Raw genomic sequence first — 17,911 nt, 5'->3', positions numbered from 1 at the left:
AGCAAGTCCGATGGTGAAGGGGACTTGTGGGAGTCTCGGGGGGCTGCTACTCAAGTCATCAAGAGTCAATATCACTAGCATATATCGAGCACTTACTGTATGCAGAGTGCTGTACTAAGCACTTGGGAGTATATAATAGAACAGATTTGGGAGACAAGTTGTCCGACTGCAAGGAGCTTCCAGCACAGAGGGTCCAGAGAGGGACTTGTCACGGTTCCGTCGTTAGTAGCAATGGTGCATGGGGCATGTTGGGACCCGGAGATGCCGGGAAGGAGGCAGGGGCTCCCAATCACACGCTCTGCCTCCGATTCTAGAATTTACGAGGGGAGAAAACCAAACTGGCGGAGGAGATTGAACAAATGCAGCAGGAAATCCTCTCGTGAGTACCGGCCGTGTCGTCCACCTCCCTCCTGACCCAAGATGGAGGCGCCACACCTCCCTTGCCCCCCGTGCCCTCTCTTCTTGCTTCCTTTCTAGCCGCGGCATCAACTTCCCCATGGGCAGCAGCCTCGGCGGGCGTGGAGGGGAGACGTCCTTGCACCGGGAACTCGTGCTGGCTCAGAGAGTGGAGGTAGGCACTCATCCAATCTTATTTTGATCAAATTTATTGAGAGTTTACTGGGCAAGAAGCACTGTACTAAGCGTGCCGTAGCTTGGGAGGCCTGGTAAAATGGGCTAGGGTCACACACAAGCGCTTAATGAATACCATCATTATTCATTCAATAGTATTTACTGAGCGCTTACTATGTGCAGAGCACTGTACTAAGCACTTGGAATGGACAATTGGGCAACAGATAGAGACAATCCCTGCCCAGTAACCGGCTCACAGTCTAAATGGGGGAGACAGACAACAAAGCAAACCAGAACAAGTAGTCTGGCTTAGCTATCACCAAGATAAATAGAATCACATATATATATATTAATATATGCATCATTGATGAAATAGAGTAATAAATGATATATACAAATATGCATAGTGCTGAGGGGAGGGGAAGGGGGAAGAGCAGAGGATGGGAGAAGGGGGAATGGGGAGGAGAGGAGGAGCAGAGGGAAAAGGAGGGGCTCAGTCTGGGAAGGCCTCCTGGATGAGGTGAACTCTCAGTAAGGCTTTGAAGAGGGGAAGAGAGTTAGTTTGGAGGATGTGAGGAGGGAAGGCATTCCGGGACAGCGGTAGGATGTGGCCCAGGGGTCGACGGCGGGACAGGCGCGAATGGGGGATGGTGAGGAGGTGAGCGGCAGGGGGGCAGAGGATGCGGGATGGGTAGTAGAAAGAGAGAAGGGAGTTGAGGTAGGAGGGGGCATGGTGATGGACAGCTTTGAAGCCAAGAGTGAGAAGTTTCTGTTTCGTGTGGAGGTTGATAGGCAACCCCTGGAGGTTTTTGAGGAGGGGAGTGACAGGCCCAGAGCGTTTCTGTAGAAGATGACCCGGGCAGCGGAATGAAGAATAGACTGGAGCGGGGAGAGACAGGAGGAAGGGAGATCAGAGAGGAGGCCGACACAGTAATCCAGCCGGGATATTATGAGAGCTTGTACCAGCACGATAGCCGTTTGGATGGAGAGGAAAGGGCGGATCTTGGCGATATTGTAAAGGTGAGACCGGCAGGTGTTGGTGACGGATTGGATGTGTGGGGTGAAGGAGAGAGCCGAGTCGAGGACGACACCAAGGTCGTGGGCCTGTCAGACGGGAAGGATGGTCGTGCCGTCCACGTGATGGGGAAGTCTAGGAGAGGACAGGGTTTGGCAGGGAAGATAAGGAGCTCAGCTTTAGACATGTTGAGTTTTAGGTGGCGGGCAGACAGCCAGTTGGAGTCGTCCTGGAGGCTGGAGGAGATACGAGCCTGGAGGAAGGAGGAGAGAACAGGGGAGGAGATGTAATTTGGGTATCATCTGCATAGAGATAATAGTTGAAGCCATGGGAGCGGATGAGTTCACCAAGGGAGTGAGTGTAGATGGAAAACAGAAGAGGGCCAAGAACTGACCCTTGAGAAACCCCTACAATTAGTGGATGGGAGCGGGAGGAAGAGCCCACGAAGGAGACAGAGAATGAATGGCCAGAGAGATGAGGAGAGTCAGGAGAAGACAGAGTCTGTGAAGCCAAGGTTAGATAAAGTGCGGAGGAGAAGGGGATGGTCGACAATGTCAAAGTCACTGTCATAATAATAATCATTATTATTATTATTACTAGAGCTCCATGAAGGAGGTAGTGGTCAGCAGGGTTGGGGCTCTAGGGATGGAAGATGATGTGGAAGCAAACCCAAATTCTGTATGTGCAGCTATAAGGAACGGATGCATTTTCAGTGTGACCTTCAGAATAATAATAATAATAATAATAATAAATTCATCATTGTGGTATTTGTTAATAATAATAGCGATACCATTTGTTAAGCGCTATGTACCAAGCCCTGTTCTAAGCTCTGGGAGGGCGGTACTAGGTAATTAGGTTGTCCCACGTGGGGCTCACAATCTTAATCCCCATTTTACAGATGAGGTAACTGAGGTGCAGAGAAGTTAAGTGTCTGTTAAGCCTGTGCTCTTTCCAACGAGTCACGCTGCTTCTACTGTGTGCCAGGCACTGTGTGCCAGGCACCCACTAAGTGCTGGGGTGGATACAATCAGCGTAGCTCAGGTGAAAGAGCACAGGCTTGAGATTCAGAGGTCGTGGGTACTAATCCCTGCTCCGCCACTTGTCTGCTGTGTGACTGTGGGCAAGTCACTTAACTTCTCTGTGCCTCAGTTACCTCATCTGTAAAAATGGGGATTAAAAAATGTGAGCTCCACGTGGGACAATCTGATTACCCTATATCTACCCCCGCGCTTAGAACAGTGCTCTGCACATAGTAAGCACTTAACAAATACCATAATTATTATTATTACAAGCAAATCAGGTTGGACACAGTCCCTGTCCCATGTGGTTCTCTTGGGCTCAATCCCAATTTTACCGATGAGGGAACTGAGGCCCAGAGAAGTTAAGTGGCTTGCCCAAGGTCACCCAGCAGACAAGTGGTGGAGTCGGGATTAGAACCCACATCCTTTGACTCCCAGGCCTGTGTTGTTTCCATTAAGTCATGCCGGCAGTTTTAAATAAGCCCTGGCTTGTGTGTTTTTAATGAGGTATGTAGGGGGTGATGAGATTGGAGCGAGTCCCCATCTCACATGGCATTGATGATCCAATTTATCCCCATTTGGCAGTTGACAAAACTGAGGTTTAGAGAGGGGCTGAAGCTCCATCGTATCCCTCTTTGGCAGATGAGGAAATAGAGGCCCTGACCGTCCATCTCATCCCTATTTGACAGATGAGGAAAGAGGGACCCAGAGTGGTGAAGTGCCCTGTACTAAGCATTTGGGAAAGTCAAACACAAGGATGAGATGACCCTCCAGTCAGGAAGACGGACATCAAAACCCCTAGAAATAATGGAATCCTAATAACAAATTGGATGTACAGATACTTGGGGATCCTGAGGGGCTTCTCGGTAGCTTGGGCTGCAAGGGGGTCTGCGGGTATTGGGGGACGTTCGGTGGAGGAGGAGGGAATTTGGGAAGAGTTTTGAAGATAGGAAGAACTGTGCTTTTTTATGGTGTAAGTTAGCCACTCACTTTGGGTCTCAAGCACTCTTCTAAGCCCTGGGGTAAATACAGTTACCCGGGTTAAACATAATCCCTGAAATTATGAGGAAGAAAAAGCTTTCTTTTTAGTGGAATTTTTAAAATGTTTACCATGTTCCACGCACTGTACTGAGTGCTGGGGTTGATATAAGTTCATTCATTCAATCATATTTATTAAGCGCTTACTGTGCCTCTCATCCACTAACCGTAGGGGTCCTTCAAGGTTCAGTTCTTGGTCCCCTTTTATTCTCTATCTACCCTCACTCCCTTGGAGGATTCATGGTTTCAACTATCATCTCTATGCAGATGACACCCAAATCTATATCTCCTCCCCTGTTCTCTCTCCCTCCCTCCAGGCTCACATTTCTTCCTACCTTCATGACATCTCCACCTGGATGTCCTCCCGCCACCTAAAACTCAACATGTTCAAGACAGAGCTCCTTATCTTCCCTCCCAAACCTTGTCCTTCCCCTGACTTTCCAACCATCCTTGCCATCTCACAAGCCCATAACCTTGGTGTCATCCTTGATTCCGCTCTCTCGTTCACCCCACATATCTAATCCGTCACCAAAGCCTGCCGGCGTCACCTTCACAAAATCGCCAAGATCCGCCTTGTCCCCTCTATCCGAACCGCTATTACATTAGTACAGTCACTCATCCTATCCCGACTGCATGACTGCATCAGGCTCCTTTCTGACCTTCCAACCTCTTGCCTCTCCCCACTGCCGTCCACACTTCATTCTGCTGCCCGGATCATCTTTCTCCAGAAACGCTCAGGGCGTGTCACACCCCCTTCCTCAAATATCTCCAGTGGTTGCCTAGCAACCTTCATATCAAACAAAAACTCACCATTGGCTTCAAAGCTCTTCATCACCTTACCCACTCTTACCTCACCTCCCTTCTCTCCTTCCATATCCCAGCTCACACACCTCTCCTCTGGTGCTCACCTTCTCACTGGGCCTCCATCTCGCCTGTCTCGATGCCAACCCCTGGCCCACATCCTGCCTCTGGCTTGGAACTCCCACCCTCCTCAAATTCGCCAATCACTCTCCCCCCCACTTCAAAGTCTTACTAAAGACACACCTCCTCCAAGAGGCCTTCCCAGACTAAGCCCCCTTTTCCTCAGCTCCCCCTCCCTTCCTCGTCACCTCATCTTGTTCCCTTCGCTCTTCCCCCCACCCTGCCCCGCACCACTTCTATATATATATGTATATATCTCTAATTCTATTTTTTTAAATTGATGCCTGTTTACTTGTTTTGATGTCTGTAGTTCCCCCTGCCCCACCACTCAACCCCAAGACTGTAAGCCCATTGTGGGCAGGGATTGTCTCTGTCTATTGCTGTGTTGTACTTTCCAAGTGCTTAGTACAGTGCTCGGCACACATTAAGTGCTCAGTAAATATGACAGAATGGATGAATGAATGCAGGGAACTGTACTGAGCACTTGGGAAAGAACAATACAACAATAAACAGTGACAATCCCTGGCCACAAGGAGCTCATAGTCTAGAGGGCGGAGACAGACATCAATACAGATAAATGAAATGACAGATATGTTCATAAGTTCTGTGGGGCGGGGATGGGAGGAAGAGTAAAGGGAGCGAGTAAGGGAGATGCAGAGGGAGTGGGAGATGAGGAAAAGTGGGGCTTAGTCTGGGAAGACCTCTTGGAGGAGGTGTACCTTTAATAAGGCTTTGAAGGTGGGGAGAGTCATTGTCGGATTTGCGGAGGGAGGGAATTCCGGGCCAGAGGAATCATGTCCCACATGGGGCTCATGGCTTTAATCCCAACTTTTCAGATGAGTTAACTGCGACACAGAGAAGTTAAATGATTTGCCCAAAACCACACTGCAGATGAGTGGCAGAGCAGGAATTAGAACCCAGGTCCTCTGATTCCCAGACCTGTGCTCTTCCCATTCGGCCTTGCTGCTTCTTCAAATGGGTTTTGAATCCCTATCTCACAGTTGAGGAAACTGAGGGCCAGAGAAGTTAAATGACTTGCCCGAAGTCACACAGCAGACAAATGTGACTTGTCAAGATAAGAACCCAGCTCCGCTGACTCCTGGGCCTGTGCTCTTTCCATTAAGCATTGACCCCCCTTTCATCTCAAGACCGTAAACTCATCGTGGGCAGGGAATGTGTCTGTCTATCTCTTAGTACAGCGTTTTGCACACAGTAAGCACTCAATAAATTCTGTTGAATTGAGTTTTTCAGGACAGTTATGATCCTGCCCCCCTTTTCCTTCCTTTGCGATTCTGAGCTTCCTCCCCAGATGAGTGCTTTATCTAGAGCTCCACAGCCCTCGGCCACAGAACACGGACGTGACCATTGTCCGGCCCCGTGGTCGCCGTGATAAAAACCTCACCACCGAGGTGAGAGCTCACTCACCCTTAATTAGACTGTAAGTTCCTCCTCTAGGTTGTAAACTTCCATTCATTCATTCATTCGATCGTATTTATCGAGCGCTTGCTGTGTGCAAAGCACTATACTGAGCGTTTGGAAAGTATAACTCAGCAATAGAGACAATCCCTGGCCATATCAGGCTTAAAGTCCAGAAGGGGGAAGACATACATCATAACAAGTAAACAGGCGACATTATAAATAAATAGAAATATAGATATATACATAAGCGCTGTGGGGCGGGTAAACTCATCGTGGGCACAGAATTCATTCATTCAATCGTATTTATTGAGCACTTACCGTGTGCAGAGCATTGTACTAAGTGCTTGGAAGGTACAATTGGGCAACAGATAGAGACAATCCCTACCCAACAACAGGCTCACAGTCTGGAAGGGAATGTCTGTTACATTGTCATATTGTCCTCTCCCAAGCGATTAATCCAGTACGATGCACTGTCCTAAGTGCTTGGGAGAGGACAGTATAACAACAGACCGACATATTTCTGCCCACAGAGTGCTATGTGGCAGGCACTGTACCAGGCGCTGGGGTAGATAGAAGCTAATCAGGTTGGACACAGTCTCCATCCCACTTGGGGCTCACAGTCTTAATCTCCATTTTACAGGTGAAGGAACTGAGGCATGGAGAAGTAAAGTGAATTGCCCAAGGCCACGCTGCAGATGAGTGGCAAGACCATGTTTAGAACCGGGGTCCTCTGACTCCCAGGCCCGTACATTTTCCCCTAGGCCACATTCCTTCCCACTCGATTGGGCTTTTGCCACCAAACCGAATGGATCACTAGCATCGTGGGGGACGCAAGACTAAGATGGTGAGCAGCCTTCTCTGCTCTGAGCCAGAGGGCGCCCAGGTGACGGGGCCCAATGATTAGAGCGGAGACCATCACTACTGTGTTGAAGTGCTCCTGTGTCAAGCCCAGGGCTAAGCACTGGGGTAGAGTATAGGCAGGTGAGACACAGTCCCCATCCCACAAAGGACTCATCGGCCAAGTGGGAGGACGATAGGGCATTTCATTCCCATTTTGCAGATGAGGAAACTGAAGCACAGAGGAATTAAGTGACGTGCCCAAGGTATTCTGAGTTAGTGGCTTTCCTCCTCCTCTTTCTCCTCCTCTTTCTCTTCCTCCTCCTCTTTCTTCTCTCTCTTCCTCCTCTTTCTCCTTCCTGTCTTTATCTTTCTCTTCTTTCTCTCTTTTCCTCCTCTTTCTCCTTTCTCCTTCCTCTTCCTCTTCTTTCTCTCTCCTCCTCCTCTTTCTCCTTTCTCCTCCTCCTCTTTCTCCTTCTTTCTCCTCCTCCTCCTCTTCCTCCTCCTCCTCTTTCTCCTCCTCCTTCTCGTCCTTTTTCTTCTCTTTCTCCTCCTCCTCCTCCTCCTCTTCCCCCCACATTGCAGCTTTCTATAGCAACAAATTCTTCTGCTCCAAAGGAGAGAGGGAGGGATTGATGAATGACTCTTTAATGCCAATCTGGACCATGAGAATGGCCACATCCTCGGACATGAGCCACTCAGTTCTTCTTACCCTGAGCTGAGAACTCAGCGATTGGGATCCACTGAGAAACAATGTGGCCTAGTGGGTAGAGCACGGAACTGGAAGTCTAAAAGGACCGGCTGTGCCATTGTCTGCGGTGTGACCTTGTCAAGGTCACTTCGTTTCTCTGTGCCCCTTACCTCATCTGTAAAATGGGGAAATTAAAATTGTGAGCTCTATGTGGGACATGGACCGTGTCCAACCTGATTAATTTGACTCCACCCCAGAACTTAATAAGTGCTTGGAACATAGAAAGCGATTAACAAATAATATTTTTAAAAATCGGCAAAAGGACCTGGGTTCTAGTCCTAGCACTGCCAGCCGTCGTCTGTGACCTTGGGCATGTCATTTCTCTGCGTCTCAGTTACCTCATCTGTAAATGGTATTTCCATTTGGGACAGGGATTGTGTCTAACTTGATGAGCTTGTATCATGCTTAGTTCAGTGCCTGGCCCAGAGTAAGCACTTAACAATACCATTAAAAAAAAGAATTGTTCAGCAGTGAAAATGAGTAGTTGCACAGTTCATACAGTTGCCCTCTAGACTGTCAGCTCCTTGTGGGCTGGGAAAACTGATTCTTTTACAGCTTACTCTCCCAAGCGTTTAGTACAGTGTCCTGCACACAATCAAGTGTTCGGTAAATACCTTCGATGGAATGATCCGTTGAGAAGGGCATATAGACTGAAAGCCTTAGCAAATACCACAATTATTATTATTTTTATTATCAATTTCAGGTAGGGAGAACAGGTAAGTTACCCCCACGGTACAGATGAAGAACAGATACAGGTTTTAAAGCCCCTTCCTACCTCACCTCCCTGATCTCCTACCGCAGATCAGCCCGCACAATCGGCTCCTTTAGTGCCAGCTTCCTCACCGTGCCCCGATTTCTTCTGTCTGGCCGCTGACGCCTTTCCTTCGTCCTCCCCCTAGCCTGGCACTGCCCCCCCTCCTTATCCACCAGACCGCCCCTCTCTCCCCACCTTCAAAGCATTTGCTAAGTTCACATCTCCTCCAAGAGGCCTTCTCCAATGAAGCCCTCTTTTTCCCGGGCTCCCTCTCCCCTCTGCCTCGTCTATGCACTTGAATCTGCGACCTTTGACATTGGATATTCACCCCACCCCCAACCCCACAGCACTTATCTACATATCTCTCAATTACGTATTACTCATATGAATGTCCTTTTCCCCCTCTAGACTGTAAGCTCGGAGCGTCCTCTCTCCTCAAATTGGACAATTCCTCTCCCCCGCTTCAAAGCCTTACTGAAGGTCCACCTCCCCCAAGAGGCCTTCCCTGACTAAACCTCGCTTTTCCTCATCTCCCACTCCCTTCTGCGTCACCGTGATTTGCTCCCTTGGCTATTCCACCCTCTCCCAGCCCCACGTCACGTATACATCTGTAATTTATTTTTATTGCTGTCCTCCTTCAAGACTTTGAGCTTGTTACGGGCAGGGATTGTCACTGTTTATTGTTGTATTGTACTCTCCCAAGTGCTTAGTACAGCGCTCTGCACATAGTAGGTACTCGATATATACCATTGTTTGCAGGGAGAACAGGGTACCAAGGTAGAGACCCTGTTTGCCTGTCTACTTCAGTGGATTTCTAGTCCAGAGGCAACTTTGGCAGGGAAGGGGGAGGAAATCCGCCCACGTGCTTAGCACAGAGTCAGCACTTAATAAATACCATAAAATAGCGATCTTGGGTGCCTTCAGCAACAAACACGTACCCTTCGAGGGGCTGGCATCGTCACCATTGGCAACGGCCGGGGAATTTTCTGAGCTTTGATTGTGGGCAGAGGATTGTATTTTCCCCGGCAGACGGGGAAGATTTCACAGGCGACAAGAGCTACAGGACAGAGCGCTCATCATCCGTACCTCACCGCCGACAGTATCCGGGGCTGTGGTATTTGATGAGCGCTCACTACGTGCCAACCGTTAAATTGAGAGACGGTGCCATCGGATTGTACTGGATCAATAAGAAAATCAATTAATAAATGATAAAAGTGGTATTGGTTTTGCACTTGCTATGTATTAGAGAAGCAGTTGTGCCCTAGAGGACAGAGCGTGGGACTGGGAGTCAGAAGGTTCTGAGTTCTAATCCAGGCTTCACCATTTATCCACTGTGTGACCTTGGGCCAGTCACTTCCCTTCTCTGGGCCTCAGTTCCCTCAGCCGTAAAATGGGAGTTAAGTCTGTGAGCCCCATGTGGGACAGAGGCTCTGTCCCACCCGATGATCTTGTGTCTACCCCAGTGCTTAGTACAGTGCCTAGCACCTAGTAAGTGTTGAACAGATACCATGAGAAAGGCACTGGGATGCAGACAAGGTAATCAAATCCCTTCATTTTAGCTACTCTGTTCAACCGTTACCTTCCCTAATCCTTTCCCGAACCTGTTTCAAAGTTGCAAAAGTAAGAGAGGGAAGTTCTCCTACCCCCCTTCTGTTCTGCTCTCTGATTGGTGGAGCCCAGACTACCCCTTGAGGGTCTCCCCGGCCTCTCTGCAGTGGCATTTACTGAGCGCTTACTCTCCGCAGAGCCCTGGACCGAATGCTCGGAAGAGGACAATACGACAATGTAGAAGACATATTCCCTGCCCACAGTGGACTTTCAGTCAAGAGGGGGAGACAGACATTAATATAAATGAATCATTTATGATATATAATTTATAATAATACTAATGTTATTTAAGCGCTTACTATGTGCAGAGCACTGTTCTAAGCGCTGGGGTAGATACAGGGTAATCAGGTAGTCCCACGTGAGGCTCACAGTCTTCATCCCCGTTTTACATTTTTACAGAGGTGATACTGAGGCACAGAGAAGTTAAGTGACTCGCCCACAGTCACACGGCTGACAAGTCGCAGAGTCGGGATTCGAACCCATGACCTCTGACTCCCAAGCTCTCTTTCCACTGAGCCACACTGCTTCTCGATTTATGGGGCTGTCAGCCAGCCAATCGTGTTTATTGAGCACGTACTGAATGCAGAGCACTGTATTAAGCGCTTGGGAGAGTACAATGCAGCAAATTACAGACACATTCCCTGCCCACAACGAGCTTTCAGTTTAGAGAGGGGAGACCAACGTTGATATAAATGAATAATTTATGATAATTTACAGATATGTCAGTCAGTCGATCGTATTTACTGAGCACTTAGTGCAGAGCACTGTACTAAACGCTTGGGAGAGTACAATATATCAGACTAAGCCCCCCTTTTCCTCAGCTCCCCCTCCTCATCCCCCGACTCGTTCCCTTTGCTCTACCCCCCTCCCTGCCCCACAGCACTTGTCCATATATGTACACCTCTATAATTCTATTTCATTCATTCATTCATCCAATAGTATTTATTGAGCGCTTACTATGTGCAGAGCACTGTACTAAGCGCTTGGAATGTACAAATTGGTAACAGATAGAGACAGTCCCTGCCCTTTGACGGGCTTACAGTCTTTTTATTAATGCCCGTTTACTTGTTTTGATGTATATTATATATGTATATGCATCACATATGTATATGTAATATGATGTATATTATAAATGTGTAAATATCATTGTGAGTATAAATATATATAATTCTATTGTATTGATCCTAGCGATGCCTGTTCACTTGTTTGATGTCTGTCTCCCCCGTTCTAGACTGTAAGCCCATTGTGGACCTGGATTGTCTCTTTTTTTGCTGAATTGTACTTTCCAAGTGCTTAGTGCAGTGCTCTGCACACAGCAAGCGCTCTATAAATATGACTGAATGAAATGTTCCCTCTTACAAGTTTACAGTCTAGTGGGGATACGCAGTCTAGATAAGTGCAAACGTGCTTCATCTTTAGCTTAGCAAATACCAACATTATTATTATCTTTATTCTCTGTCACTTGCCTAACCTGTAACTTATTTTAGCTTTTGTTTCTCCTGTTAGAGTGTGAATTCCTTGAGGGAATGTGTCCACCAATGCTGTTATAGTCTACTCTCCCTGCTTTGCCACTTGTCAGCTGTGTGACCTTGGGCAAGTCACTCCACTTCTCTGGGCCTCAGTGACCTCATCTGTAAAATTGGGATGAAGACTGTGAGCCTCACGTGGGACAACCTGATGACCCTGTATCTACCCCAGCGCTTAGAACAGTGCTCTGCACAAAGTAAGCGCTTAACAAATACCAACATTACTCTCCCAGACGCTTAGCACAATGTTCTGTACACTGTGCTCTGCTTAGTAGAGACTAATGAAGAGAAACAGGGGAAGGGGCAGATTCCATGATCGAGCATGGACAGCGCCCTTGGCTTCAACATGGAGGGACACGGGAGTGAGGAGGGTTGGTATTCAGTAAGCGCTTACTATGCGCCAAGCACTGTTCTAAGCACTGGGGGAGATACAAGGTCATCAGTTTGTCCCAGGTGGGGCTCCCAGTCTTCATCCCCATTTTACAGATGAGGGAACTAAGGCACAGAGAAGGTAAGTGGCTTGCCCGAAGTCACCCAGCTGACAAGTGGCAGAGCTGGGATCAGAACCCACGACCTCTGACTCCCAAGCCCCGGCTCTTTCCACTGAGCCACTCTGCTTCTCAGTGTGTCTCTTGGCCTGAAGTGCTACACTCTGTGGGACACCTTGTCTTTCAGATCCACGAGCAGGAACAGAAGCCAAGCCCCCAGGATCTGTTGCTGAATTTCTTGGAAAAACATGAAGACTCACTTCAGGACATGCTCTTCAGCAAGGCTGGAATTCTGAGGAGAACCAGGTAACAGCGCCTTGTTTTCCCAAAAGAATATTTTTCCAGAGGTCTGTCCATTCAGCTGGAAGCTTTCTCAAGGGAAGGAGCCTTGAGTGTTGACCGGTCAATAGCACCACCTCTTTCCTTCCCATCCCGAGGCATGGCCCGGAGGGTAGAGCAGCGTGGCTCAGTGGAAAGAGCCCGGGCTTGGGAGTCAGAGGTCATGGGTTCAAATCCCGGCCCCGCCGCTTGTCAGCTGTGTGACTTTGGGCAAGTCGCTAAACCTCTCTGTGCCTCAGTTCCCTCATCTGTCAAATGGGGATTAAGACTGTGAGCCCCACGTGGGGCAACCTGATCACCTTGTATCCCCCCAGCGCTTAGAACATGTTTTGCACATAGTAAGCGCTTAACACATGTCATCATTATTATTATCAGAGCCTGGGCCTGGGAGTCCAAAGGGCCTGGGTTCTAATCCCGGCTCCGCCACTTGTCTGCCGTGTGACCTTGGGCAAGTCACTTCACTTCTCCATGCCTCGGTTACCTCGTCTGGAAAAGGGAGATTCAGACTGTGAGCCCCATGTGGGACATGGACTGCGTCCAAGCTGATGAGCTTGTGTCTCCTAGTACAGTGCCTGGCACATGATAAGCGCTTAACAAATACCACTAAAAAGGCACAACCTTTGGGGGTCCTCCTTAGTGTTTCTCTGTGTCTAATGTCTCACATCCAGACCGTGTCCAAATGCTGAGAGGTTTTCCCAGATCTGCCCCTTCCTCTTCACCCAAACTGCTCCCATCCTGGTCCCAGCTCTGACCTTGCTCTGGGTAGATCATTACATCGGCCTCCTCACCTTCGAATCCCGGCTCCACCACTTGTCAGCTGTGTGACTGTGGGCAAGTCACTTCACTTCTCTGGGCCTCAGTTACCTCATCTGTAAAATGGGGATTAAGACTGTGAGCCCCAGGTGGGACAACCTGATTCCCTTGTGTCTACCCCAGCGCTTAGAACAGTGCTCTGCACATAGTAAGCGCTTAACAAATACCAGTCTCCCTGCCTCCACCCTCCCACCCACTCCCCTCTGCCCTAATCTATCCACTGCTGCCCAAATCCTCTTCCCGAAGAGTTGCCTGGCCCACACCTCTCTTCAACCCGAAACCCTCTCCTGGCTCCCTCCGCCTCTCCGTGTCAAACAAAAGACTCGGTTAATCCGTTGTATTTATTGAGCGCTTATTGCCCGCAGAGCACTGAACTGAGCACATGGGAGAGTACAATATAATTCGGTAGGCACGTTCCCTGACCAGAAGGAGCTTGCAGTCTAGAGCGGGGAGGTGGATATTAATATAGATAAATTATGGGCACGTTCGTAAATGCTATGGGGCTGAAAGTGGGGTGAATAAAGAGTACAAATCAAAGTGCAAGAGCAGTGCAGAAGGGAGAAGGAGTGGGGAAATGAGGGCAGGGAATTTGTCTACTAAGTCTGTTCTGTTCTACTCCAACAAACACTTAGTACAGTGCTCTGCACACAGTAAGCACTCAACAGATACGATTGATTGGAAGGCCTCTTGATGATGATGATGATGGTATTCGTTAAGCGCTTACCGTGTGTCGAGCCCTGTTTTCAGCATTGCGGTACGTTCAAGCTAATCAGGTTGGACCCAGTCCCTGTCCCGCATGGGGCTCACAGTCTCAATCCCCATTTTACGGATGAGGTAATGGACGTCAAGAGAATAATAATAACGATAATGATGATATTTGTGAAGCACTTACTGTGTGTCAAGCACTGTTCTCCGCACTTCGGGAGATAAATCAAAGGGCAGGGACTGTCTTTATCTGTTACCGATCTGTACATTCCAAGCGCTTAGTACGGTGCTCTGCACATGGTAAGCGCTCGATAAATACTATTGAATGAATGAATGAATAAAACCTAATCAGGTTGGACACAGTCCCTGTCCCATATGGGGCTCACAATCATAATCCCCATTTTACAGATGAGGGAACTGAGGTTGAGAGAAATGAAGTGATTTGCCCGAGGTGTCACAGCAGATAAGTGGCGGAGCCGGGATTGGAACCCAGGGTTTTACTAAGTCTCTGAAGGCGGGGAGAGTAATTGTCGGATCTGAAGGGGGAAGGAGTTCCAGGCCAGAGGCAGGACCTGGGTGAGAAGTCGGAGGTGAGATAGATGAGATCGAGGTACAGTGAGTCGGTTGGCATTAGAGGAGCCGAGTGGGTCAAATTAAAATTGCGTGAGAGGGCATCAAAACGCCCACGAGGGTACACGAACACTATTGTTAATTCTCAGTCTGGAGAACATAGCCTCAGCCTCCGATCTAGACTGTAATCTCACTGTGGGCAGGGAATGTGTCTGTCTGTTGTTGTACTGGGTACGGTGAGCTCTGCGCACTGTCAGAGCTCAATAAAGATGATCGAATGAATGAATGAACTCCAGGTGTGCCGCTCGGTTGACATCGCAGCGGCGGCTTGTGGTTTCTCCTTTTTTGCTTTTTTTAAAATCATTTTTGTTTTTCCCTCCCACTCGCTCCCCAGACAACAAGAGCCAGGAGTTGCTACCGAGCTGCAAGGAGAGACGGCGAATCGGGCAGAAGCCAGAAGCCGGCAAGGATCTCTGCACCGTCGAGGGTCCGCCAACCGACAGGTGATCTGGATGGCTCTGCTCCTGGGGCCCACACGTGGAAAAAAAAACCCAAAAAACCACCAGTCGCAAAGGGGAACTTGTTTGTTCCGCCCCCTTACCGGGTGCCCACGCTCGACAGAGGAAGTCAAGTGGGGGAGTTGTCAAAAGAGCTCGTCCACAGCTTGCTGATGCAAGAGTCCACTTGGGGAAGACGGCTCATGCAAAGCCAGAAATGCAGAAGTCCAGGCAGCGCCGATCGCTTCCTCGAGGGGCCACGCACGTTGTCGATTTGATGCGAGCGGGGCGGGTGTGAAGTCGTCAAGCTCCCCCTCCGCCCCCGCTCGCCCCCATCCCCCTTTGCCTCTCTCCACCATTTAAATCCTCCCCGCACCCAGCTTGTCCAGGAAAACGATGAAGACGGCGCGGTCCTCCCGGATGGCAAAGAGCCCGTCTGTTTGCAGCCTAAATTAGAGGAAGCGATTTCGGCCCAGGCTATAAATACGACGCTATCGAGCGCCCGCAGGATCTCCCAGCTGAAGACGAGAGGGCAGAAAAGTGAGTACCGTGAATCCGTGTCTCTGTCCTTCGGGCTTCTACCGACGCTAGTCGGCTGCTCGCCACGCTTCCTTTCCCGTTGGCGGCTGTCTAGTAGGTCGCTGGATCGGAGACCGCAAACTCTCTTTTCTTTTGCAGCATTTTACGGGCTGGCTTAGTGTTTATTTTGTCTGTGACCTTTAGTCAGTTGAAGTTTCTCTCCTGCTGCTCCCGCTCTGTATCTTCCCGTGGAGAATGCTTTCCTGAAGCGTTAGAAGATCGGGCTCTTGTCCTTTCAGTTGGGCTCAAACCCCTCCTCCCTCCCCCCTTAACCACCCAAAACAAAAGCATCTCTCCTCTTCAGGTTGTTCAGACTTCCACTCTGCAGAGCCCAGTAAATGAGGGGGAGGTAAACATCACCTTTTTTTAAAAAAAAAATCTCCCCGGAGGAATCGGAAAGGGATTGAAGGGTGAGGAAGATTTCATGCTCAAAAGCCCCAGAAGTTGGTCGGCTGTTTTTCTGCCTTTCTTCGGTTACTAGTCTCGTAGGCGGATCTGCCTGGAGACCGTCTGATGATCTGAATCCGAGCTCCCGGCGAAAAGCTCACCTACCTAGCAGGGCCGTCTGGTACTAGCACAGTTTGCCATTCCATCCTTGAGAACCTCCTCGTGGTCCAAACTGTTCTGCTAAAGACCCCCTCCACCCCCCTGCCCCTCACAATCTGGCTCCGAGAGCTTCTGCTTAAGTAACAGCTGAGTCATTTTCAATGTAATCTGTTGATCTAGTGTCCAGCACAGAGGCTTCCTGGCTGAAAAAGGAACAGTAATGAACACCCTCCCCCACCCCAAGACCCCGGAGACCGTCCGGACCCCCCCGCCGGCAGACTCGAGTTGATCTTTCTCGGTCTCGGATGGCATCACCCTCATTCAAGGAGAGGGGATAAGAGTGATTCCATCCCTCAGATAACTATCGTTGTGGAACTTAAGCACTCACTATGTGCCAAGCCCTGTACTAAGTGCTGGAGTAGAGACGAGATGATTGGACACGATCCTCGTCCCTGAATAAATACTACTGAATAAATGAGGGGGTTCACAGGCTGAGTAGGAGGGAGAGATATCGAATCCCTTTTGACAGATGAGGAAACTGGGGCACAGAGAAGTCAAGGGACCGGCCCAAAGTCACACAGCAAGCAAATGGTGGAGACGGGATTAGCACCCAGGTCATCTGATTCCCAGGTCCGCACTCTTCCCATTATTCATTCATTCATTCGGTTGTATTTATTGAACATTTACTGTGCGCAGAACACTGTACTAAGTGCTTGGAAAGTACAATACAGCAATAAAGAGGGACAATCCCTGCCCACAACGGGCTTACAGTCCCTGCCTTTTCCTAATAATATAATAATAATTATAACAAGTCTGGTATTAAAACACTACTAAGTGTCGGGGATGGGGGAGGGAATACAAGCAAATCAGGTTGGCTACAGTCCCTGTCCCATGTAGGCTCAGAGTCTCCATCCCCATTTTATAGATGAGGTAACAGAGGGCCAGAGAAGTGAAGCGACTTGCCCAAGGCCACACAGCAGACAAGTGGCAGAGTCGGAATTAGAACCCACTGACCACTTGACTCCCAGGCCCCGGCTGTCTCGGCTACTTTCCTTCCCCCCGGGCACTCCGGCTGGGATCCCTGAAGGAGCTGAGTGAGCGCTTCAGATCTGGCCCAGTCGTTGGCTACTGACTCTACCCTTGCAGGGATCTAAGACATCAGGGAGGTGAGATTAGGGAGGAGGGTCTGCTCCTCCCTGCCACATTCGTTCATTCAATGGTATTTATTGAGCGCTTACTGTGTACAGAGCACTGTACTAAGCGCTTGGGAAGTACAGTTCAGCAACAGAGAGAGACAATCCCAGAGAAGCAGCGTGGCTCAGTGGAAAGAGCACGGGCTTGGGAGTCAGAGGTCATGGGTTCGAATCCCAGCTCTGCCGCTTGTCAGCTGTGCGACTGTGGGCAAGTCACTTCACTTCTCTGTGCCTCCGTTACCTCATCTGTAAAATGGGAATCAAGACTGTGAGCCTCATGTGGGACAACCTGATGACCCTGTATCTACCCCAGCGCTTAGAACAGTGCTCTGCACATAGTAAGCGCTTAACATGAGCCTCGTGTGGGACAACCTGATTACCCTGTATCTACCCCAGCGCATAGAACAGTGCTCTGCACATAGTAAGCGCTTAACAAATATCAAAATCATTATTATTATCCCTATCCAACAACGGGCTCACAGTCTAGGAGGGGGAGACAGAGGACAAAACAAAAGAAGTATCACTACCATCATGTCCTAGAGGGGCTGACTTTGGAGGAGGACATTCCCATCCCCACCCTAAAGTCTCATCAGAGGTATTTATTGAGCCCTTAATGTTCGCAGACTGCTGGACTAAACCCTTGGAAGAGGACAAGAGAGTTAACAGACACAATCCCTGCCCTTAAGGAGCTGGCAATCTAGCAAGAGGACACAGACACGAAAA

At 49.2% G+C, this 17,911-nt stretch overlaps 1 protein-coding gene across 3 annotated transcripts in view; it reads left to right on the top strand.

Moving 5' to 3' along the window:
- The window catches only part of IRAG2 (inositol 1,4,5-triphosphate receptor associated 2), a 175,307-nt gene that overhangs the window by 48,885 nt on the left and 108,511 nt on the right, over positions 1 to 17,911 (top strand). For all 3 annotated transcript variants that reach the window (XM_029057324.2, XM_029057333.2, XM_029057309.2), the window contains exons 13-17: positions 315 to 379; positions 478 to 571; positions 12,134 to 12,252; positions 14,768 to 14,876; positions 15,251 to 15,410. In XM_029057324.2, coding sequence (XP_028913157.1) covers positions 315 to 379; positions 478 to 571; positions 12,134 to 12,252; positions 14,768 to 14,876; positions 15,251 to 15,410 — 547 coding nt within the window. The remainder of the gene's footprint in view (positions 1 to 314; positions 380 to 477; positions 572 to 12,133; positions 12,253 to 14,767; positions 14,877 to 15,250; positions 15,411 to 17,911) is intronic.

The sequence above is a fragment of the Ornithorhynchus anatinus genome, chromosome 2 (genome assembly GCF_004115215.2).
Source record: "Ornithorhynchus anatinus isolate Pmale09 chromosome 2, mOrnAna1.pri.v4, whole genome shotgun sequence".
Lineage (NCBI taxonomy): Eukaryota > Metazoa > Chordata > Mammalia > Monotremata > Ornithorhynchidae > Ornithorhynchus > Ornithorhynchus anatinus.
Note: the sequence above shows the minus strand (reverse complement) of the source record. Positions and strands in the feature narration are given on the sequence as shown.